Genomic DNA, 25,824 nt, shown 5'->3' with positions numbered 1-25,824 from the left:
ATGGTATATGTGTTATAGAAGCTAGTATTTTAGTGAATAATAGCTGCATAACAAGAAATGAACTTGTTGGCCCAGGGTGTGATCCTGGAGACCCGGGATCTAATCCCACGTCAGGCTCCCTGCATGGAGCCTGCTTCTCTCTCTATGTCTCTGCCTCTCTCTCTGTCTCTCATGAATAAATAAATAAAATCTTAAAAAAAAAAGATAAATATTTTCCAAGCTTTAAAACCATTGCTACTTCTGGATTCTAGATGAATCTCTTAATCTTCAACCTTCACGACATTAGAAACTGAGTAAAGACCATCATCAAACAATAAATTATACTCCTATTATCAAGGCATTATTAACTCACTATTATTTAAAGCATTTCACAATTGGCTCTTGTTTTACAGCATTCCAGGAAGTTTTGACTCATTCCACAGTTGTAAAATTGCAAACCTCTTCCTTCTTCCATTTGGTCTCAACTCAAAATCTGGAGCCTGCATCTACTTGTTCCTCTCTTCCCTCCTGAATTATTTATATGACTTTTAAAAATTTTTATTTATCTAGTTGAGAGAGAGAGAGAGAGACAGAACACTAGTAGAGTGGAGAGGCAGAGGGAGAGAAGCAAACTCCCCTCCAAGCAGGGAACCTAACATGGGCCTTGATCACAGGTCCCCAAGATCATGACTTGAGCCAAAAGCAGACACTTGACTGAGCCACCCAGGAGCCCCATTTGTTTTGGTTGTTGTTGTTGTTGTTGTTTAAGATTTATTTATTTGAGAGAAAGAGCAGGTGTGCACAAGCAGGGAGGAGGTCAGAGGGAGAGAGAGAATCTCAAGCCAACTCTGCACTGAACATGGAACCCAATGCAGGGCTCAATCCCAGGATTCTAAGATCATGACCTGAGCTGAAATCCAGAGTCAGATGCTTTAACTCGACTGAGCCACCCAGGTGCCCCTAAAAGACTTCTTGATAGCAAAATCTAAGTGTGCAACTGGCTAGTTAAGTCTCCTGCAATTACAGCCTAGTCTTTTGTTATCCAAAGTGACCAACCAAATCTCCTTCCAGGCTAATATAGTAAGTTTCCTTAGTAGCCCACCCACCCCATTTTAATTATCCACAATTCATTTCTTCCTCACTTACCCTGTCTTCTGTGTAGACCTAAAAATAAAGTGGAGACTTTTTCTTCTGATTTGGAAGTGACCTTCTTTTAAAAAATAGAAAGGTAACAGTTTTGTGTCACTAACAGAACATGCCAATACAACTGTAAAGTATAATTTCTCATGTCCACAAGTTTTAATGTAACAAATGTTGAACCTTTGGGGTTGGGTTTAATGGAACATGGATGTCAGAGGGACTTAGTTTCCCAGCAGTAATTACACACTCATGTGTACTATTTGTCTATTACTGTATAACAAATTACTTCCAAACTTAGTGGCTAACTTCAACAATAGACACACCATTTCTGTGCATCAAGAATTCAGTAGTGACTTCATTGGGAGGTTCTAATTCAGAGTCTCTCAAAATGTCAGCTAGGCACTAAAAAGAAGCTAGACACAAAAGATGATATATTACATGATTCCATTTAGATTAAGTTTTCTGAAAAGGCAAAGATGTAGACACAGAAAATACATAGTGAATGCCTGGGGCTGGTAGTGGAAAGGGAAGTAACTGCTAATGGGCATGGCATTTCTTTTGGCATGATGAAAATATTCTAAATTTAGATCATGGTCATAACCGCACAAGTCTGTAAATTTACTAGAAATCATTGAATTGTACACTTAAAATCACTGAATTTTATGGTAAATAAATGGTAATTTTAATAAACCTCTTTTAAAGGAGTGTCAGCCAGAGCTACAGTCACCTGGAGGCTTGACTGAGACTAGAAGACCTTTTTCCAAGATGACACACTGTCATGGCTGGTAAGGTGATCCTAGTGGCTAGTTGGAACCCCCAGTTCATCACTATGTGGTCCTCTCCATAGGGCTGCATGAGTGTACTCAAGACATACCAGCTTCCCCAAGAGTAAGTGATCAAGGGAGAGATCAAGCTGGACACTGCAATATCTTTATAACCCAACCTCAGAATTCATACACCACTACTTCCACCATATTTTACTGGATACACAGGTTAGCCATAATTTAGGGAGCATATTTCCCAAGAGAATGAGTACCAGGAAATGAGAATCACTAGGGGCCTTCTTGGAGGGTAACTGCCATACCACAGAACTCAAGGATTTTATCTTCATGCGTCAAGGGGCATCATTTTTGTCATTCTCATTCTTACCTACAAAGGTAACTGGAATCTCTACTCATAAATCTGGAGTGCCGTAATGCTCTTTGATATATCTGTTATCAGTTTTTTAATGGTAAACTGTGTGTTTTAAATATTGAATTTTCCAAGTGAGTATGTTTGTTTCAGGAATCTAATACCCATGTTTTTATTTACTCATGTTTTATTTTTTAGGTTCCACATATGGGTAAGATCATGTGGTATAAGTCTGATTCTGCTTTCTATTTCTAATATCCATGTCTGAATGTTCCCTCTAGTTCTGGAGACCCCTACAGGTGTCTTACAGATATCTAACACTTTAAGCTGCTGTTTTCTTCAGGTGTTAGTAATGAACACTCTGACTCCTTATTACCAGTTCATTTTGTAGTCTGTTACACTAAACTTGAAATGGATGTGATAGCAAGCCTTCATTGTTATTTATTTATTTATTTATTTATTTATTTATTTATTTATTTATTTATTTATTTATTTATGAGAGAGTGTGCAGAGAGGAGGGGTAGAGAGACAGGGAGAGAGAGAATCTCAAGCAGACTCCCTGCTGAGTGCAGAGCCCTAAATGGGGCTCCATCTCACAACCCATAAGACCGTGACCTGAGCTGAAACCAAGAGTTGGAAGCTTAACTGACTGAGCCACTCAAGCACCCTTGCCTTCATTGCTTTTGAGTCATATGCTATAGTGGTAATGTATTTTAAATTAAAATATCAAGGGAATGATCCTATTTCAGTTACCTATTGCTATGTAACAAACTACCCTAAGACTTAGTGGCTTAAAACAATTTATTATTTCTTATGCTCTGTGCATTGGATAAAGAGTTCTGCTGGTTTCACTTGGGCTCACTCATATGGTTGCATTCAGCTGGAGGGGTCACTGGGGTAGAAGGTACAAGATGGCATAATGGCTGGCAATTGATGCTAGTTGTTAGCTGGGTTGCCTTACTTTCCCTCCATGTGGCCTCTCATCATTCCTAGGCTAGACAGACTTCCATACCAGTCTCAGGCCCAGTGTCAAAGGTAATACGCAGAATTATTTCCACTGTGTTTCTTGGTCAAAACAAGTCACAGGGGCATCACGATTCAAGAGATAGGGAAATAAATTCCATCTTTCGATGGGAGGAGCAGAAAAGTCATATTGCAGAAGGATATAGCAAGAATTACTGTACCCATCTGTGCAAACCCTCTTTATCACAGACCGAAACTCTACCTCTGGTCATCTCCATGGCCACCGACTTACTTTTTTGCTTTGTTTGAGTTAAGAATGTACTTATAGGGGACACCTGGGTGGCTCAGTGGTTGAGCATCTGCCTTTGGCTTAGGGCGTGATCCCAGAGTCCCAGAGGATCAGTGCCTGAGTCCCTGCATCGGGTTCCCCACAGGGAACCTGCTTTTCCTACCTGTGTCTCTACCCCTCTTTCTGTGTCTTTCATGAATAAATAAATAAAATCTTAAAAAAAAAAAAAAGAACGCACTTATAGGATGAAAATATTTACATATTTATTATGATGCTTGCAGTGTTGTGATTTAGAAGAAATATGTATTTGGTGACTCAGAAATATATATTTGGTCTTCATCGGCAGTTCCTGGTCACAGCCCTCTGCCTCCCCAACCCTTGGAATTTCCTATGTATTGAGAGGGTTCTAAGTGTCTTTTGTCATGTTGAGGAGGTGACTTTTGGACCCCACCTAAGGCTGGTGGCTGATAGCCTGAGAAGCCAAGCCTGTGATTAGAGGGTTAGAACTTTCAGCCCTACCTCTCCCCATACCACACCTCCAAGGAGGGGGGAGGGGCTTGAGATTGAATGAGCCTATGGCCAATGACTTAGTCAATCATGACTATTAATGAAGCTTCTGTGAAAAACTCAAGAAGATAGCTTATAGGTCCTTTTTTTGAGAACTCCCATGCCTGGGGAAGCAGAACATTTCTGCGTACCAACAAGCTGAGCCCCAGGCTCCCAGAACACAGATTCTTTCTTGTTTGTGACCTTGCCCTATGTATCTCATCTGTTGATTTGTATCTTTTGTCATATCCTTTAATAAACTGGTAAATTTAAATGTTTCCCTGAATTCTGTTGAGTCCCTCTAACAAATTAATCTGACCTAAGGAGAAGGTCACTGGAACCTTTCATCAGTAGCCAGTTGGTTCAGAAGCACAGGTAACAGCCCGGGGCTTGCAACTGGCATCTGAAGTGGGGAGTGAAGGACAGTCTTTCAGGATAACCCTTAACCTGTAGAATCATCTGATACTATCTCTGGGTAGATAGTGTCAGAATTGAGTTGAATTCTTGGACACCCTGCTGGTGTCTGAGAATTGCTTGATTTTGGCAGGGTGGGGCATTGGAATTGAGTCCAGGACCTCTAAAAGAATGTCCTCTGCTGGAGGCAGCATCAAATTACTGTCTTCCTGGTGACTACCACTCAGAATCTTAGCTATTTAACTCACACCTTAGGCTTTTTAGCTTTTTGTCTCTAATATGGATACACTGAACACAGAGCAATTTTTAGACACTTTTTGTGAGGAAGCAGAGATTAATCCTTATGAAACTTATAAGCAGGTAAATAAGGAAAATTTTGATCTAGTTGGATTCTTTTGTTGCTAGGATCGGAGAAGACTGATCATCTTAGAGGAATTGTAGCAAATGGCTTCTATCTTTGCACTATTTATGATTGTACTGTGAAAAGTAAGATGCTCTACAAATATTACTGATTTTCTTAAATATCAATGTTTAGTGGTTTCATAAACATTTAAATGAGAGCTTAAGAGGGAACTTTTTTTCAAAATATTTTGTCACTCTAAATAATTATTATGCAATGTAGACTAGATATGACATGAGCTAACCTACCTGCTTATCTTTCCAACTTCATCTTTTAGTATTCCTGATCTTTAAACATACACTGCAACCACAATGAAGTGCTACTCACTCCTATAATCTTTCAGCTTCTGGAAAGTTGCTACTTCCTCTATGTAGGATTTCCCTTACCACCATCAGCACCACCGACCACCACCATGCCCTTTGCCTGACTAATTTCTACTCTTCCTTAAAAATTCAGTTCAGAAGCCCCTATCTCTAGAGAGCTTTGCCCAGTGTGAATTAGATCCCCTGTTATGCATTCTTACAGGTATTTCCTTCCCTTATCTGTCCAGAGGGCAGGGACTGTGTCTTGATGACAGTTGTTGATTTTCTTCTTCCTTACCTGCTCTTTCCTCATTAGAATCTCCAGTTTTTAGCTGGGAAACCGATGCCTGGGATAAAGACTACATTTCCCAGCCTATGTGTTGCTATTCGTTCATGTTACTAAGTTCTCTCTCTCGCTCTTTTTTTAAATTTAATTTTATTTATTTATTCATGAGAGACACAGAGAGAGAGGCAGAGATATAGGCAGAAGGAGAAGCAGGCTTCCTGGGGGAAGCCCGATGTGGGACTCAAGCCCAGGACCTGGGATCACGACCTGAGCCAAAGGCAGACACTCAACCACTGAGCAACCCAGGTGTCCCATGTTGCTAACTTCTGACAAATAAGATATTAGCTGAAGATGAAATATATAGCAGTATCTGGAAATTTTTTTTAAAAGATAGCTATCATACTCTTTATGTCTCATCCTTCCTTTATCATGTTTCTCTAAAATATAGATATGATGGCAGGAGCGACATCTTGGAACATGAGAATGAGGCTCATTCCTAGGGATGGCATAGTAAAAAGTTGGAAGTAAGCTTTCCACTGAGTCCCAGACATTCATGGAGTCCCCTTATCAGCCATGAGCTTCTACATCTAGATTTTTTTTTCTACATCTAGATTTTTACATGAAAGATAAATAAACTTCTGTCTTGTTTAAGGCACTACTTTTTTGTGTCTCTGTTAGAATTATTCCTAATCCTAATTCATTTTTAGCTTTCTTTCTTTTTAATTCTAAAGCCTGGCAAAGTGCCTGGAACATGGTAGGAACTCAAGAAATGTTTATTAAGCCAAGTAGTTATTAACTGTACTAGGGGTACATTATGTAAATTGAGTTAGTAAAAATCACAAATATTTTAAAACTCACATAGCTTCCCAAGGCCTCAGAAAACAAAATACTTCATCTTCTGGGGAGTGGCAGATGGTGGTTATTGGGAAAGAAGGCTAGTGGCATTAAGATAAGGGGTAAGAACTAAACAATACTTGGAATTAGTTATCGAAGCTAGGTATGGCCTACCAAGTAATAAACAGACCACTCAATGGCTCTGGAGAAATGAATTAGTCTTGCTGGCATGGTGTTTGAGAAAAATAAAACTTTAAATAGGGAGTAATAAATTAATCTCATCCTAGACTTACAGAATAACATGAACTTAGTATTCTTACTGGTTAGAGACCAGGCACTATGGTATTGAGATCACCAAGTACAGTACAACACTCTTAGGCATGGCTAAGATGACCAAAAGACTGGACCCCCCTAACTCCACACCCCTAAAGAGAGGTGAGAGAGGACAGGAATCAACATTTCCTCATAGTGTCCCCTCTGTAAGAAAAAATTCATATCTGGAGGCAGAAATGAGAAAACTCAGGAGGGGCTGACTCCAGAGGTGTTGGTAGTGATGGCATGTATGTACGTGTGTGGGTGTGCTGACATGCATTAGTTGTTAACAAAATAACTGAAGTTCTAACTTGATTCTCCTTTCAATCTCATTCTAAATGTTGCAAGCACATTTGTATAGGCATATTCCTGTGACTACAGAAGCAAGATTATAAAAAAATATTCAGGACATATTAAGGTTTTATATTTTTAAAAAACAGATTGTCAAAAGAAATCACTGTCTATTGATGGATGAATGGATAAACAGTGGTATATATATTAAAAAAATTACTCAGCCATAATGAGAAATGAAGTATTGATACATGCTATATAGCATGAGTGAACCTCAAAGTATGCTCAATGAGAGAAGCCGGACACAAAGGTTGCATATTGTATGATTCCATTTATACAAAATATCCAGAATATGTAAATTCATAGAGACAAAACAGATGAGTGATGGCCAGGAGCATGGGAATGGAAGAAATGGGTAGTAAATGTTTAATGGGTACTAGGTCTCCTTATGTGGTGATGAAAATGTTTTTTGAACTATATGCCCTTGACTTGTTCATTTTTAATTGTTCACATGTTATATGAATTTCGCTTCAATTTAAAAAAAAATAAACAGCCATATTTTTTAAATTAAAAATAAACTAGTACAAAGAAAAAAATCTGGAAAGTATTTTAACAGGTCCTGTGTCCGGTTGGTAGAATTATGAACAAGTTTAATTTTAATTTTCTTGTACATTTGTTTCCAATTTTTCCACAATGGACATATATACATTGCTTTTAAATTGAGAAAACATATAATGATTTAAAACTTTTCCTTTTGTAAGATTGTATTTGAGAGATAGAGATAGTGAGAAAGAGCATGAGTAGGATCAGAGGGGGAGAGAGAAGCTGACTACCCTCTGAGGAGGAAGCCCAGTGAGGGACTCAATCCCGAGACCATGACCTGAACTGAAGGCAGACGCTTAACTGACTGAGCCACCCAGATGCCCCTGATTTTAAGTTTTCAAACAAAGGGTGGCCTTTCAAGTCTATGAAGAGGTTAAATTAAGAAACTAGGAAACCATGATTAGTATGTAATCTATGTCAGTTTTCCTATTGCAGAATTAGATTTTAAATGAGAATATAAGAGATTGAAGGAATATATTTTACTCTTTTTAAAATGTAATCATTTGCACACACTTATATACAGAATTTCAAATATGAATACAAATGCCATGTCTAAATTTGTTTTAAAATTTCAGTGAATACTATACCCTGAATAAGTCTACACAGAATATGTGTTGGGATACCTAAAGGGGTCAAATCCCTACTGGGCCTTTGATTTTGGAGCCTCTGATGACTTCCATAGCCTTACAATAGCAACAGGAGGCCTAACTCTGAAATGTCACCATCTCTGAAAAGTGATGGAGGAGACAGTGGTAGTTCTAAGGCTCATACTTCTTAAGCAGTGGGGGCCAGAGACAGACCCACCATATCTACAGTTGCTTTGGCCTGTCAATTTTTCTTTGCTCACTTCCCTCTCCTCACCACAACCAGATATCAATTCAACTTTGTCTTCAAACCCCAGCTCAAAAATCACCTCCTGGGTAAAATCTTCTCTCCCCAGTGATATCAAATAAATTGATCCCACCTTATGATCCCACAAATCTTAGGGTCTCCATTACAGGATTTATCACATTATTTCTATTAAACTACACTATTTGAAAAGTTAAAAAACTCTACTTCCATGCAAATATAAAATGAAATTGTGCCAAATATCTCATTCAACTCATTAATGAGGAAAGTGGTAAGATGTTAAAAATTAGTTCAAATGGGAATTTGACTTACAGAATTTATATTCTTAATGTTTATTTGCATTGCTATGACCATGAATTATTTGTAAGCTATCAATACTGTAAAATTTAACTTCTACTCTCACAGTTTTAAAATAGTCTCAGGGTGCCTGACTGGCTCAGTTGAGATGTGACTCTTAATCTCCAGGTTGTAAGTTTGAGCCCCACATTAGGTGGAGAGATTACTTAAAAATAAAATCTTAAAAAAAAAAAAGCCTCATCAATAGCAAATCAATCAAATAGAATCCAATAATCCCTAAAATTCCCTCAGGCAAAGCCTAACACTTCACCGAAGAGACATCCAATCATTTCTTTTGCTCATTTCCAAATGTTGGATAATATTTTCTGATGCATTATAGCTTAGCTATCTATTTCTGCTCGAATATGAGCTCAAAGCCACATATTCAGAAACTGGTTTAACACTGAGGTCCTTCAGCGGTGCCTGTTGGCTCAGTTGGTAGATTATGCAACTCTTGATCTCAGGGTTGTGAATTTGAGTCCCATGTTGGGTATAGAAATTACATAAAAACAAAATCCTAAAAAAAAAAAAAAAAAAAGACAAAAACTGAGCTCCTTCATACCAGGTACACATATATACAAAGGTAGAGGATACAAACATACAAAGGTAGAAAAATAGGTTTTCTGATCGCAAGGACATATTTAGTATAGATTAAAGGTATATAAACAAATAATTTACATATGCTATATAAGAGCTGTGACTTAGGGAGATTAACCTGTGGCACTTACACAATGGAACAGTGAATGAACCGGGAGAGAGAGAACAATTAAGATAATTATTAGGAAAGAAGTGATCCCACACGTACCCTTATGGCTAAACCCATTCATGACTTTCTAAGAATGCAGTTCAACCACACACACATTCACAAAATTTTGAATGCCACTTACTGTTGGTATGTCAGGAACAGGAAGACTAAATTATGCTACAAAGAAGAGAAAATAACATTGATAGATATTTACTGAGCACATTACCAAACACCTGGTTACCTAGATACTTTCATAGATCCCTTCTTATAAATGAGGAAACAGAAGGATATTGAGGTCATACAATGCTAAATATTGCCCTCTAGGAGCTGAGAGTCTAATGAAGTAGTAAAACACACAAAAACCTTAGTCATATACAATGCAATAATGGTGTTGAGAACTACAGAGTAATGATTGATTCTACCACAAATAAAAGACATTTTGTGATGCCAATCAAAATCATGCCCCTTTCTTTGAAATTGCCTCCACTTGCCTTCCAATCTAAAAAGGGAACCCTAAGCATTTTTGTCCCATCTGACCCCCACAAAGGTTTGCATAATCTGATTAGATCAGGGCTATACAACTATTCAAATAAGAACCAACATGTAGGCCAGCTGAACCAATCCTTTTTTGAGCTGGGAATATGACATTAGGACACAGAGACTGTGAGATGATTCAGGGTGAGTGTAGGACTTGAAATGCCTTGTAGATTGGACTGATGTGAATGCAAGAAAGGCCAAACTATGGAGCAGAGGAACCCTACATAAGCAGAAAAGGCTGGGCAGCAGAGAGAAGCAGGAAACAAAGTAGAGCACAAACAGTAGCAGAGATCAGAGGCCATGAGTACTGGAGGTAGCAGGTTCTGGCATTTCCAGGCAGAAATCTGTATGACCCAATTGCCTTTCTTTTCTAGATGTCTGTGAGATGCTTCTGTATCTTTTTTTTTTTTTAAGATTTTATTTATTTATTTGAGAGAGAGAGAGAGAATCCTCAAGCAGACTCCCCGCTGAGTGCAGAGCCCAACAGTCCCACAACCTCAAGACTCTGACCCAAGCTGAAACCAAGGGTTGGAAGCTCAACTGACTGAGCCACCCTGGTACCCCATCTGCTGTATCTTTTAGAAACCTTCTCCTTGCCCTTGTGTTTTACTAAATCAGTTGTAACTTGTCAGATTCTTGGAGTATCCACCAGACAAAGAAATGTGAAGGGTGTATACAAAAACAGAAGCAACAAGGTACATGTTATACTCCCAGAAGGCCAGTTATCTCCTAGAGACTGATGGTCAGGTTATATTGTTATGTCCATAAGTTTCCAGACTGACGTTCTGCACAAGTAGCATTTGTTCACTTGCATTGTCTCCTTCATCTCAAGCCTTCTCCCTGTCTGTCTGCCTCTCACCTAGAGGTTTCTTTACCCACTACAGTGTGAGTGTGCTTCTGCACACCTATACTCCTTATTCCAAGCTGGCTGAATGACTTTAGAACTGATGTTAGTTGAAAGCATGAGTACCAAGTCCAAGAGAAAAAGGAGAAAGAGAGAGAATGAGAGAGAGAGAGAGGAAAGAAAGAAAAAAAGAGAAGTATAAATAAAGTAAATGGGTCAAAATTTCCTAAAACTCGATCTTATTCAGACTTCAACTCTACTGAATCACTTTTTAACTCGGATTTATCAATGTCAGGTCTTTCTCCACCGTATCATTCTCTGAATGATCACAAGTATTAATGCTACAGAATTCCAAAAGAATGTTTCATTACTGTCTCGGGAATTTTCTCCAAGCTTCTGACATCCATTCTAAAGAATTGACATACATGCATAGGTGATGACAACTCTGTCATGATAGTTGCCCAAGCAATGATGGCAAGAGGAACCTAGGGCTAGTTCCTTAATGTCTGCCCATTGATTGATGCTGTCCTAATTGTAGAAGCAGCTGGAAAGCCTTTTAAAATCTAACATGTAAGTACTACTCCTAGAGATTCTGATTATTAAGGAGGCTGATACAGGGTTCTCTTGATGTTTCTCCTGAACAAAATCCCAGGTGTGAAGCAATGTAACACATAGACTAGTGAAACACGCAAGGTTCAAATCCTAGATCTACCACATGCTAATTATGTGATTTCAGCACATTAACCATGCCATACTCTAGTGTTCTAATCTGTAAAATGGGGGTGACAGGAGCACCTATCTCTTCTTGTTGTAAGAATTAAATAAACACATATAAAATACCTAGGACACTGCAGAGACAGAATAAGTGCTATGTAAGTATTTCAGATCAAATTTAATGGTAATAATAATTATTAAATTTCACCTAACGTGAAACTGATAAACTGATACACTTATATCACTAAGGAGACACTATCAAGCCTAGTGAAACTACTGGTGAAAATTATCAGAAGACCACTTTTTGAACATTTACTATGAACTAGGTGCTCAAAAAATGGCACCTCTTGCATTGTGTGTTTGGAAAATTCAACAGAAGTTTATAATAAAACTATCATCTGATTCCTGCATCCTAATTAAATCAGCAGAAAAGGTGTCCATGTTACTGAGCCCTCTCAGGCAAATACTATATATCTTTTATAGTGGTAAAACTTCACTTAATATAGTATGTGATCAGAATCCACAATTCCAGTTCTCTTAAATAAGGGTCAATTCTCACTCCTGAATCCAATGCTACTAAAGGCAAGGAATTTGTTTTGGGCTTTGGGTTGGGATTGGTTTGTTTTTGCTCATTTCTATGTTGCTTTATTTTATCTGTGGCATTTCCTTTATTTCTCTTAAATAAATCAAGGAGTATCCCCTTGATTCTAGTTTGCCATAGTTGGGTAAACAAGCTTCCATTCATTCTGTCTTTGTTGTAATTTTACAAGTGTCTTTTGTTTATTCTCCATTCATTCAACTAACTTTTTTTAAACTCCTCACTTGCCCTAGGACCTCAGTTAGCAGCTGGGGCTATACAAAGTCTCTACATTCACTAAGCCAGGAGTCTACGGGCCCCATAAACTAGATTAGTAGTGTCTATGCCCAACACTAAAATAAGCACTTAATAATTTTTGGCTGGGGTGGCTGGGTGGTTCAGTCAGTTAACCAACATTCTCTCATGAGTCGTGAGATTGAGCCCCATGGTGGGCTCCACACTCAGCTCCGAGTCTGCTCGTCCCTCTTCTCCTCCTCCATTTCTCCACTTACTCGCGTGTATACTATACTCTCAGATAAATAAAATATTTTCAATAATAATAATAATATTTGGCTGAAGCAGTAAAATGTTGTTTTTTTTTCTTTCAAGATGTATAAATTGAGAAGTTCCTGCTAGTGCTTAAGTCAACCCTGGCTCAGGCTAACATCCAAATACTAATAAGTGGGACTTAGAGAACTCAAAGATCAATTACCACCCTAAACAAATGACTAACGATATCTTTATACTTCACACTGCAAATTTGTAATAAATACCAGAAATGGAAATTTCCTCAACTCTACTCTTCTGTGATTCAACATGTAGACATTAGAGGACCAATGATCTTTAAAAAAAAATAGGACTGGACAGGTTTCATTGATATAATTTGGAGGTTAGAACACAGGATTTAAAATCAGGGGCAGCCCGGGTGGCTCAGCAGTTTAGCGCCACCTTCAGCCCAGGGTGTGATCCTGGAGTCCTGGAATCGAGTCCCACATTGGGCTCCCTATAGGGAGCCTGCTTCTCTCTCTGTCTGTGTCTCTGCCTCTCTGTGTGTTTCGAATGAATAAATAAATAAAATCTTAAAAAAAAATAAAATCAGGAGTTATGTTCAGATAGTGCCTCTGTCAGTTACTCACTATATAGCCTTAGGTGAGTTACTTTTCTGATCTTCAATGTTTTCATATGAATAATGATAATAAAACTATACTTTTGAAAATGTGATTGTAAGGATTAAATATAATAATACATATCCCATGTTTAAGATCTAGCACATAATAGTTGCTCAATAAAAGTAACCATTTTACCTATTTACTAGCACTACTGCTACAACATAATTGGGATGTTTTGAAGTCTTTTTTTCATAATATAAACACACAAAGACATTTTTAACAGAAAAACAGTAGTTATGTATTTCTAGCCCCACCTCTCACTCCTCACCACCTTCTTATCCAGTACATTGCATGGTATTTCAAAGCCAGTCTTTAAGTAAGAAGTTATTAAAGTTGGTCAAAAACAAAATATGAACAAAAAATAGAATGACCATAGTCTAGCAACTTACTTCTGGGTATTTATCTGAAGAAAATGAAAACACTAACTTCAAAAGATTTACGCACCTCCATGTTCACTGAAGCATTATTTACAATAGTCAAGATATGGAAACAGCCTAAGGGTCCATTGATGGATAAATAGTTAAATTTGATACGCATACACATACACACACACTGAAATAGTATTCAGCTGTAAAAAGAATGAAACCTTGCTATTTGCGACAACACAGAATGACCTCAATGGCATGATGCTAAGTGAAGTAAGTCCAAGAAACACAAATATGGTGTCATCTTTCTTATATGTGAAATCTAAACACAAAACAAAACCCTCAAAGTCATAGATACAGAGAACAGATTACTGGTTGCTAGACTGCAAATAACAGAGAACCAGAAGAAAGACATTTCTCTCTGGATTGACTCAGAAAAGGATGTTGGAGAACTATAAAAATGAAAGCAAATATATCACCACTGGTTATGTCAGACCAAAATGCAGGACAAGGAATGCCTGGGTGACTCAGCGGTTGAGCATCTGCCTTCAGCTCAGGGGGTGATCTCTGGATCCAGGATCAAGTCCTACATCCCTGTGGGGAGCCTGCTTCTCCCTCTGCCTATATCTCTGCCTCTCTCTCTCTCTCTGTCTCTCATGAATAAATAAATAAAATCTTAAAAAAAATGCAGGACATATTCAACATGGATTCTTCACATATGTATCTATTTTGAGACACTATGCCTTATAAATTACATTGTAGGTAAAGACCTATTTTAGCCTTACATATTTACCTTATTTTTTATTATTTTATTTTATTTTCTATTTCAGTTCAATTAATTAACATATAATGTATTATTGGATTTAGAGGTAGAGGTCAGTGATTCATCAGTCCTATATAATACCCAATGCTCATTACATCAAGTGCCCTTCTTAATGTCCATCACCCAATTACTTCATCCTCCCACCCCTCACCCCTCCAATTACCCTCAGTTTGTTTCCTATGATTAAGAGTCTCTTATGGGGGATCCCTGGGTGGCGCAGCGGTTTGGCGCCTGCCTTTGGCCCAGGGCGCGATCCTGGAGACCCGGGATCGAATCCCACGTCGGGCTCCCAGTGCATGGAGCCTGCTTCTCCCTCTGCCTGTGTCTCTGCCTCTCTCTCTCTCTCTGTGACTATCATAAATAAATAAAAAATTAAAAATAAAAAAAAGTCTCTTATGGTTTGTCTCTCTCTCTCTCTGATTTTGTCTTATTTTTTCCTCTCTTCACTTATGATCCTGTTTTGTTTCCTAAATTCCACATATGAGTAAGATCATAAATTGTCTTTTCTGATTGAACTCTTTAAAAAAAAAAAAGTGGGGGGAGCCCTGGATGGCTCAGCGAATTAGCACCTGCCTTTGGCCCAGGGCGCGATCCTGGAGTCCCAGGATCGAGTCCCACGTCGGGCTCCCGGCATGGAGCCTGATTCTCCCTCCTCCTGTGTCTCTGCCTATCTCTCTCTCTCTCTCTCTCTCTCTCTCTCTCTCTCTCATGAATAAATAAATCTTTTTAAAAAATTGTTTTTTCTGATTGACTTATTTCCCTTAGCATAATATCTCTAGTTCTAGCCACATCACTACAAATGGCAAGATTTCATTTTTTTATTTGATGGCTGAGTAATACGTATTCTTTATCCATTCATCTGTCTATGGACATCTGGACTCTCCATATTTTGACTATTGTGGGCATTGCTGCTATAAACATTGGGGTGCAGGTGCCCCTTCGAATCACTCCATTTGTATCTTTGGGGTAAATACCTAGTAGTGCAATTGCTGGGTCGTAAGGTAGCTCTATTTTCAGCTTTTTGAGGAACATCCATACTGTTTTCCAGATTGGCTGCACCAGCTTGCCTTCCCACCAGAAGTGTACAAGGGTTCCCCTTTCTCTGCATCCTCGCCAACATCTCTCATTTCCTGACTTGTTAATTTTAGTCATTCCGACTGGTATGAGGTTTTACCTTATTTTTAAAAAACCTAAGCATTTCTTTCCACAGAAATCATACCACTTTATTGTTAGGCACAAAATCTCCTAGTTAATTTTTGGAATGAAATGTAGGTATTTTGTTTTTAGTATTATTTTCCTTATTTTCCAAAGACTTCTGGGGACGATGGCAAAGGATGATCCCAAACTGACCTCATCCCATGGATACAACTAGATAACACCTACATCAATGTAAATAGCCTAAAAAGTGACCAAAGGCTGGCAGAACAAACTCTCCACAGCTAAACGTAGAGGAGAGGCCACATTGAAAACAATAGGAAAAGTACAGACATAGTTGGGAACCAAGCTGACCCATGAGACTGTTTGTGGGAAGGAGAACCACCACAAGCATCCCACACTGGCACCCTAGGCCTTGGGGACCCACATTGGGAAGATGAATCTCCATAATATTTGGCTTTGGAAACCAAAAGGGCTTCATTTTGCAAGCCCCTTTGGTTTTAAATAAGTGGGGTTTTAACACTTGGAACTTTAAAAAATCAGTGGGCTAAGATCTGGGAGAGCCAGAAGGCAACAGGAAATTGAATCCCTACCCTTATAGAGACAGCACAATAAACAGCCCTTCTAGGATACAGCATAGAAGCAGCAGTTTGAAAAACACCTGGGGTATACAGGAAAGTGACTTATTTACTAATCTGAGCATGTACTGAGGGACAAGGATCTTTGGGAGAGTTCTGCAAGAACAAAAGAGCTGGCTGGCACTTTCCCTCCCCCACCCCCAGCCTAGATACACAGACACCTGCAGGAAACAGCATAGTGTCAACACTCTCCACTTCGCTTGCCAACAGTGTGACCTTCCCCTGCACTCTTCTGCATAGACTTGCCTCCTTCAGCCTGTCATTGGCAGCTCTCCAAATTGGTGCCAAGCTTCTTCCCACAGCAGACCCACACAAACCTTGCTAACACCACCCACCCTGCTCCTCCACCCCATTCTACACACCTACCTTCTCCAACCAGGCCTCAGCAAGAGTACATCCAAAACAGCACCATAATCTTGGCATTGTGCAACCAGCTCCAACAGAAGCTAGGGCAAAGGAGTCCAAAATGACTCCTGCCTTGGGGAGAGGGGAAGATAACCACACACAGCAGTTTGACTGTGGGCCCAGCGGTTGACTAGTGGCAGACATCTGTCTAACTGAAGGCCCCACTCACCAACAAAAGCTTCCCAGAGAATAATACAAGGAGAGTGCCCTGCAGTTCAGTTATGACTGCAGCTCTGGCAAATGCCACAGCTCTAGCACAACTCAAGACCAAGGTGGCCCCCATAATGGCCCCTTAACAACACAAGGACCAAACCCTACCCAGGCAAAGAAAGCCATTACTGGAGATTAGTAATAGGTTAGTGTAGATTACTGGACTGAAGGCAAATGTACCACAGAAGGGCACATGCAACACACAAAGGGGACACCTCTGAAAGACCAGGTTCTGGAGAACAGGGGACATTGCACCTCAGGGCACCACTTGCAGGAGGAGCAGGAGACATAGCTGACTTTCCCAGCACATATAAACAGACATAGAGAGTTAGCCAAGATGAGGAGACAGAGGACTGTCTTAAATGAAACAAAAGGACAAAATTACAACAAGAAAGCAAAATGAAATAGAGATGAATAATATGTCTGATAGAGAACTTTAAGTAAAACTACTCACTGAACTTGAGAAAAGAGTAAAGGATCTCAGTGAGACCCTCAATAAAGAGAGAGAAAATATAAAAAAGAACCAATCAGAGATGAAGAATTCAATAACTGAAATTAAAGATATGCTAGAGGGAATAAACAGTAGACTCAAAGAAGCAGAAAAATGGTTCAGCAATCTGGAGGACAGAAAAATGGGAAACAATCAAACTGAACAGGAAAGAGAAAAAGATTATTAAAGAAAGAGAATAGATTAAGGGAACTCAGCAATACCATCAAGAATAACAACATTCTCATTACAGGAACACCAGAACAAGAAGAAACAGGAAAGGGGGCAGAAAAATGTATTTGGAGAAAAAATAGCTAAAAAGATATCCAATCTGGGAAAGAAACAAAAATGCAGACCAGGAGGCACAGAAAGCTCCCAAGTCACCAAAAAGGTCCACACTAGCACACGTCATAATTAAACTAGCAAAGAGTAGTGACAGAGAATTTTTAAACCAGCAAGAGAACAGAAAATAGTTACATAAGAGAGACATCCCACAAGGTTATGACTTGATTTTTCAGCAGAATCTTTGCAGGCCAGAAAGGAGTGACATGATATGTCCAAAGTGCTGAATGAAAAATATCCTGCAATGAAGAATACTGTATCCAGCAAGGCTATCATTCAGAATAGTGAGAGAGATAAAGAGTTTTCCAGACAAACAAAAGTTTCCCACTCAATCAGCCTTACAAGAAATATTAAAGGGGACTATTTGAGTGAAAAGGAAAGACCATAAGCAGGAGTAAGAAATTAGGAAGCACGCAAGCAATAAAATTAAACATATCTATAAAGTTCAGTCAAGGAATTAACAAAATAAAACAGTATAAAGGATGACACTATTTGCCTAAAACTTGAGGAGGAGAAGAGTAAAAATCTAGTGCTTTTAGAATCGGTTCAAACTTAAATGACCATCAACTTAATGTATACTATTTAATAGGGGTGGCTGAGTGGCTCAGTTGGTTAAGTGTCTGCCCTCAGCTCAGGTCATGATTCCAGGGTCCTGGGATTGAGCCCCATGTCAAGCTCTGAAGCCTGCTTCTCCCTCTTCTTCTGCCTGCCACTCCCCCTGCTGTGCTCTCTCTCTCTGTGTGTCAAATAAATAATATATATGTATATATATTATATATAGTATAGTATATATATACTATTATATACTCAAGATATTATGCATAAACCTAATAGTAACCACAAATCAAAAAAAATTGGTAAAGACACACAAGAAATAAAGAAAAGGTATCCAAGTATATGAATAGAGAAAGCAACAAACCAGGAAAGAAGAAAGGAATAGAGAAGAATTACAAGCACAACCATAAAACTAGTAACAAAATGGCAATAAGTACATACCTTATCAATAATTATTTTGAATGTCAATGAACAAAATGCTCCAATCAAAAGACATAAGGTAATGAAATGGATAAAAAAGCAAGACTCATCTATATGCTGCCTACAAGACACTTATTTCAGATCTAAAGACACATACAGATTGAACGCAAAGGGATGGAAAAACATTTTTCATGAAAATGTAAGTGAAAAGAAAGATGGGGTAGCAATTCTTACATCAGACAAAACTGACTTTAAAACTAAGACTTTAACAAGAGACAAGGAAGGACACTACATAATCATAAAGGGAACAATCCAAAAAGAAGATATGGGGATCCCTGGGTGGCGCAGCGGTTTAGCGCCTGCCTTTGGCCCAGGGCGTGATCCTGGAGACCCGGGCTCGAATCCCACGTCGGGCTCCCGGTGCATGGAGCCTGCTTCTCCCTCTGCCTATGTCTCTGTGTGTGTGTGTGTGTGTGTGTGTGTGTGTGTGTGACTATCATAAATAAATAAAAATTAAAAAAAAAAGATACGGTGATTGTATATATTTATGCACCCAACATGAGAGCACCCAAATACATAAAGCACCCTTTTAAGAAACATAAAGGAAGTAATCAATAGCAATACAATAATAGTAGGGAACATTAGCACCCTGCTTACATCAATGGAGAGATCATTTAAACAGAAAATCAACAAGGAACAGTGGCTTTGAATGACATATTAGACCAGGTGGATCTAACAGACATATTCAGAACATTCCATCCTAAAACAGCAGAACATGTATTCTTTTCAAGTGCACATGGAACACTCTCCAGAAGATCAGATGGCAGGCCACAAAACTATTCTTAACAAATTCTAAAAGACTGAAGTCATACCATGCATCTTTTCTGAGCATAACACTGTGAAACTAGGAGTCAACCACAAGAAAAAATCTAGAAAGAAATCAAATACACAGAGATTAAATAACATGCCACTAAACAATGAATGTGTCAGCCAATAAATCAAAGAGGAAATAAAAAGATACAAGGAGACAAATCAAAATGAAAACAATGATCCAAAATCTTTGGGACACAGCAAAATCTGTTCTAAGAGAGTTTATAGCAATAGAGGCCTACCTCGAGAAGCAAGAAAAATCTCAGATAAACCTTACATGTAAAGGAGCTAGAAAAAAAGAATAAACAAAACCCCAAGCCAGTAGAAGGAAGGAAATAAGTAAAACTAGAGCAGAAATAAACAAAATAGAAACTAAAAAAAAGGGGCAGCCCTGGTGGCACAGCGGTTTAGTGCCGCCTGCTGCCCAGGGTGTGATCCTAGAGACCCGGGATTGAGTCCCGCGTCAGGCTTCCTGCATGGAGCTTGCTTCTCTCTCTGCTTCTCTCTCTGCCTCTCTCTCTCTGTGTTACTCATGAATAAATAAAATCTTTAAAAAAAAAAACTAAAAAAAAAAAAAGAACAGAACAATGAAATAAGAAGCCGGTTCTTTGAAAGGATCAACAAAATTTTTTTTAATTTATTATTTATGATAGTCACACACACACAGAGAGAGAGAGAGAGAGGCAGAGACACAGGCAGAGGGAGAAGCAGGCTCCATGCACCGGGAGCCCGACATGGGATTTGATCCCGGGTCTCCAGGATCACGCCCTGGGCCAAAGGCAGGCGCCAAACCGCTGCGCCACCCAGGGATCCCCAGGATCAATAAAATTGATAAACATTTATCCAGACTCATCAAAAAATAGAGAGAGATGACTCAAACAAAATTAGAAATTAAACAGTGGAAATAACAGCTGACACCTAGAAATGCAAAAGATTATGAGAAAATACTATGAAAAATTGTATGTCAACACATCAGACAACCTAGAAGAAGTACATAAATTCCTAGAAACGTATAGCCTACCAAAACTGAGTCAGAGAGAAATAGGAAATTTGAACAGACTGATTACCAGCAATGAAATTGAATCAGTCATTAGAAAACTCAACAAACAAAAGTCAAGGACCAGATGGCCTCACAGGTGAATTCTACTAAACATTTAATGCCTATTCTTCTCAATAGAATAGGTATCACCTATTCTTCAGTCAAAACTGTCCTTCTCAAACTATTCCAAAAAATAGATGAAGGAAAGCTTCCGAATCCATTCTACACAGCTAGCATTACCTTGATACCAAAAACCAAGTGAAGATACTACCAAAAAGAGAGAGAGAGAGAGAGCGCTATAGGACAATATCTCTGATGAACATAGACGCAAAAAAAAATGTTCAACAAAATGTCAGCAAACAGAATCCAAAAATACATTTAAAAACAATCATTCATCATGGTCAAGCAGGATTTATTCCTGGGATACAAGGGTGGTTTAAATTATATGGTCTCATTCATTTGGGGAATATAAAAAATAGTGAAAGGGAATAAAGGGGAAAGGAGAAGAAATATGTGGGAAATATCAGAAAGGGAGACAGAACATGAAAGACTCCTAACTCTGGGAAATGAACTAGGGGTGGTGGAAGGGGAGGAGGGCAGGGGGTGGGGATGAATGGGTGACGGGCACTGAGGGGGGGCACTTGACGGGATGAGCACTGGGTGTTATTCTGTATGTTGACAAATTGAACACCAATAAAAAATAAATTTATTTAAAAAAACAAGGGTGGTTTAATATTTACAAATCAATCAAAGTGATAAATCACATCAATAAGAGAAAAGACAGGGGATCCCTGGGTGGTGCAGCGGTTTGGCGCCTGCCTTTGGCCCAGGGCGCGATCCCGGAGACCCGGGATCGAATCCCACGTCGGGCTCCCGGTGCATGGAGCCTGCTTCTCCCTCTGCCTATGTACCTTAGGCAATTTGGGGATCCCAGGGAATTCTCACTTAGGGGGTTGTGGGGGCCAGAGCCCCCATGCTAATTGCAGCATTATTTATAATAGCCAAAATATGGAAGCAACCCAGTGTTCATCAATAGATGAATGGATAAAGAAGTTGTGGCATATATACACAATGGAATATAATCATTAAAAAGAATGAGATCATGCCATTTGCAACAACCTGGATGGATCTAGAGGGTATAATGCTATGTGAAATAAGTCAGAGAAAGACAAATACAATATGATTTCACTCATGTGGAATTTAAGGACAAAACAAAGAAGAAAAGAGACAAAGTAATAGACTCTTAAATATAGAGAACTGATGGTTGCCAGGGAGAGGTAGGGGGATGGGTGAAACAGCTGATGAGGGTTAAAGAGTATCCTTATCATGATGAGCACTGAGTAATGAATGTATAGAACTGTTGAACCACTATTATATACCTGAAGCTAATTTAATATTTGTATGTTCATTATAATAGAATTTAAAAGAACAAGTAACATTTTTAAAGGTTTTATTTATTTTAGAGAGTGGGGGATAAGTAAGGGAAGAGGAGGGAGAGGGAGATGGAGAGGGAAAAGAAAACCAAGTGGACTCTATGCTGAGCATGGAGCTCCAGGTGAGGATCAGTCTCACAACCAAGAGATCATGACCAGAGCTGAAACCAAGATTTGGATACTTAACCAACTGAGCTACCCAGGTGCCCCAAACAAATAACATTTTTAAAAATAAAAAAATAAATATTATTTCACAAATGTAGATTTAGGAGATTATATGACAGACACAATCATGATGCCCTTTAGCTATGTTATAGTGCTTAAGAAATGTGGAGGTAGTTCAGTTGCCTTTTGTAGAGAAATGATGCTATTTAGGATTGGAGGTTTATATATAGGTCAGTAGGAACAAAATGTCATTGCTTACAAGCATGTCAAGTCACAGTGACCTAGTTTTTTTGTTTGGCTGTTGGTTTCTTTGCTCATCTTTTTCATGATTCAAGGTTTTCAGGCATATAAAATAAGACAGAGAAAGGCAGAAAGGTCCAAGACAGAGAGAGATGTTAAAATGGTAGCAGGGTCAGGATGATGTGGCTATGAACCAAGGAATATGGGCAATCTCTAGAAGGTGAAAAAGTCAAAGAACAAATTCTCCCCTGGAGCCTCCAGAAAAAAACAGTCTTTGATTTTAGTCCTGTAAGAACCATTTCAAAATTTAGATCTTCAGAGATTAAAAAAAAAAAATTAAAGTCTGAACAATTAAAGACAGCAATGTACCCCAAAGCCTAGAGATAAGGTTTCCCCTGAAAATGACATTATAAAGATGAACAGGTAATAAGATCAACTATCTATGGAGATCATTTACACTAAGCACTGAGGTCTATACATCTGTCACCCTCACAGATAGTTTGGCTTCCCAATTACATATAGAAAGAATGTACTCTTGCAGCTATTTTTTGTGATTACATAAATAGCGTGTTTCCTGTGAATTGGTGTGTATGTAAGTTGATCTTTCTGAACCCAGTCACCAAATTGGCAGAAAGATCAAGTTTTGGACCTATGAAGCACTCTACGGAAATTCACAATATTGATTGCCCTGGAAAACCAATTCATGTGTGACTAGTATTCCCACTAACAGTGATGATGATGATAGCTATGTGTCAGGTGCTGTTAAGTGCTTTATAAAAATTTCATCATCACTATAGCAATTCCCTTGCACAGATTAGGAAAATGGGGTTTAGAAAAGCTAAGGAACTTACCTAAGGTGACCTATCTGTGAGGTAGGAGTCAAACCAGGTCTAACTTGGAAGCAAAAAAAAAAAAACCGGATTACTATTCTTGTTTGCTTCCCTCAAAAAAAGTTCTTCTTCGGATTGTTAATGATCTTCTCTAGGACATTTCTCTCTAAAAAAAGCAAATACATTTTCTGACTCAAACTTGCTTCTTAGTGAGAAGTGCCATTGGGTTTAATGCAGGCAAATGCTATCTAAATTTTCTAGAAAGAATAGTGGGATACCAAACACTACACACCAATAAATCTGGGAATTTCCTCCATGGATAATGAGACATACATATCCTGTGGCAATTTTTTAAAAGAATATATTTATCAGGAGCCAGTAAGTGCTCAATGAGAACAGAAGATGTCAGATTTATGTAACATCTACTTTGAATAATATAATTAATGCCACAGACAACTTTTATCTTCTTTCAGTGAGAAATTTGACAAAATCCTTATTGGATTATCACACTGAAATCAGGTCCCAGGGGCCTCTACAAAATGACAAGATCCCTTGGTAAATCCATCATTGAAACTCTGACCTTCGCCCGGCCAGCTCAGAAACTCAATCTCTTCATGCCTTCAAAATCCATAAGAAACTAATAATTAAAACTAAATACTTAGGAGCACCTGGGTAGCTCAGTGGTTGAGCAACTGCCTTTGGCTCAGGTCATGATCCCAGGATCCTGGAAACAAGTCCCGCATCAGGCTCCCTGAAGGGAACTTGCTTCTCTTGCCTGCATCTCTGCCTCTCTGTGTCTCTCATGAATAAACAAATATAATCTTAAAAAAAAAACACAGGTGCTTGTTAAAATGTTAACAATATTATATATATTAAAATACATTTATGTAAAGAAAAAAGCACACATCTTCACTGTATAGCATGGTGAATTTTTAAAAATGTATACACTTATATAACCAACAATCAGATTCAGATATAGATTATCTCCATAATTTCAGAAAATTTTCTCATTCCTCCCCTCTTTTTTTTAAAAAAGATTTACTTTTTTATTCATGAGAGACACAGAGAGAGAGAGAGAGAGAGGCAGAGACACAGGCAGAGGGAGAAGCAGGCTACCCGCAGGAAGCCTGATGTAGGACTCAATCCTGGACCCCAGGATCACGACCTCAGCCTAAGGCAGACGCTCAACTGGTGAGTCACCCAGGTGTCCTTCATTCTCCTTTTCTAGTCAATATCTCCACCTTCCTGAGACAACCCCCTATTCTGATCTCTACCATCACAGGTTAGTTTTATCTGTTCTTAAACTCTACATAAGTGGTATTATGCAGTATGGATTCTTTTGTATCTAGCTTCTTATTGACATTATATATATATATTAAGATTTTATTTATTTATTCATGAGAGACACACAGAGAGGGGTAGAGACATAGGCAGAGGGAGAAGCAGGCTCTATGCAGGGAGCCCGATGTGGGACTCGATCCCAGGACTCCAGGATCATGCCCTGGGCCAAAGGCAGGCACTAAACCACTGAGCCACCCAGGGATCCCCTTGACATTATATTTTGATATTCATTCATACTATTGCATATACCAACAATTCATCATTTTTTTACTACTAAGCAGAGCTTCACTGTATTAATATAGCACTTTATATAATTTATTGATGAATATATCCTTTGTTGGAACATCAGTGGCTATATATTTTGTTGAAACACATGCTGCTTTATTAACTTCCAGTGAAAAATATAATAGGCTGGTGGCCCAGACAGTGGGGTCAATCTGACCAATCTATTTTCTCCCTGTGGGTCAATTATATGGGAAGCTGAATCTTCAGAAAGTCTTTGCTTGAGTCTGGAATCAAATAGAACAAAAGGAGTTTGTCAGATGATTCAAATATCCACCTCTCACAGAGCTATTCTATTAAGAGGCTTGACATAAGGCTGGATGAATAGGACCAATATTTTACCTCAGGGATCTTCCTTTGTTTCTGCACAGCTAATTCCATACCCTTAATACTGACACATCCTCTCTTAAAACAATTCAATCTCAGGTATTGGGACGCCTGGGTGGCAAAGTGGTTGAGTGTCTGCCTTTAGCTCAGGGCGTGATCCCAGGGTCCTGGGATTGAGTCCCACATTAGGCTCCCTGCATGGAGCCTGCTTCTCCCTCTGCCTATGTCTCTGCCTCTCTCTGTGTGTCTCTCATGAATAAATAAAATCTTTAAGAAAAAAAATCGGGATCCCTGGGTGGCGCAGCGGTTTGGCGCCTGCCTTTGGCCCAGGGCGCGATCCTGGAGACCCGGGATGGAATCCCACGTCAGGCTCCCGGTGCATGGAGCCTGCTTCTCCCTCTGCCTATGTCTCTGCCTCTCTCTCTCTGTGTGTGACTATCATAAATAAATAAAAAAAAATTTAAAAAAAAAAAGAAAGAAAAAAAATCTCAGGCATCTACCTCTTGAAGAATATGCTTTGAGTATCTCAGTTGTTGATTTTCAGTTGAATTATCTGAAGTCCCCCTTTCCTGCCACTTCCAGTTCTTGTGTGGGGGACTTTCCTGTTTCCTTGGCCAAAAGGATCACCTACAGGAT

The 25,824-nt window shown here is 38.9% G+C and overlaps 1 protein-coding gene across 1 annotated transcript in view; it reads left to right on the top strand.

Annotated features, from left to right (window-relative positions):
* LOC129506220 (uncharacterized) overlaps nt 1-25,824 on the top strand; it is a 50,876-nt gene that overhangs the window by 3,813 nt on the left and 21,239 nt on the right. Inside the window, exon 2 of the mRNA XM_055319688.1 lies at nt 1,822-1,904. Within this exon, the coding sequence (XP_055175663.1) occupies nt 1,822-1,904 (83 nt within the window). The remainder of the gene's footprint in view (nt 1-1,821; nt 1,905-25,824) is intronic.

Source organism: Nyctereutes procyonoides, unplaced genomic scaffold, assembly GCF_905146905.1.
Source record: "Nyctereutes procyonoides isolate TBG_1078 unplaced genomic scaffold, NYPRO_anot_genome, whole genome shotgun sequence".
Classification (NCBI taxonomy): Eukaryota; Metazoa; Chordata; class Mammalia; order Carnivora; family Canidae; genus Nyctereutes; species Nyctereutes procyonoides.
The sequence above is the reverse complement of the archived record's forward strand: the minus strand, read 5'-3'. Positions and strand labels throughout refer to the sequence as shown.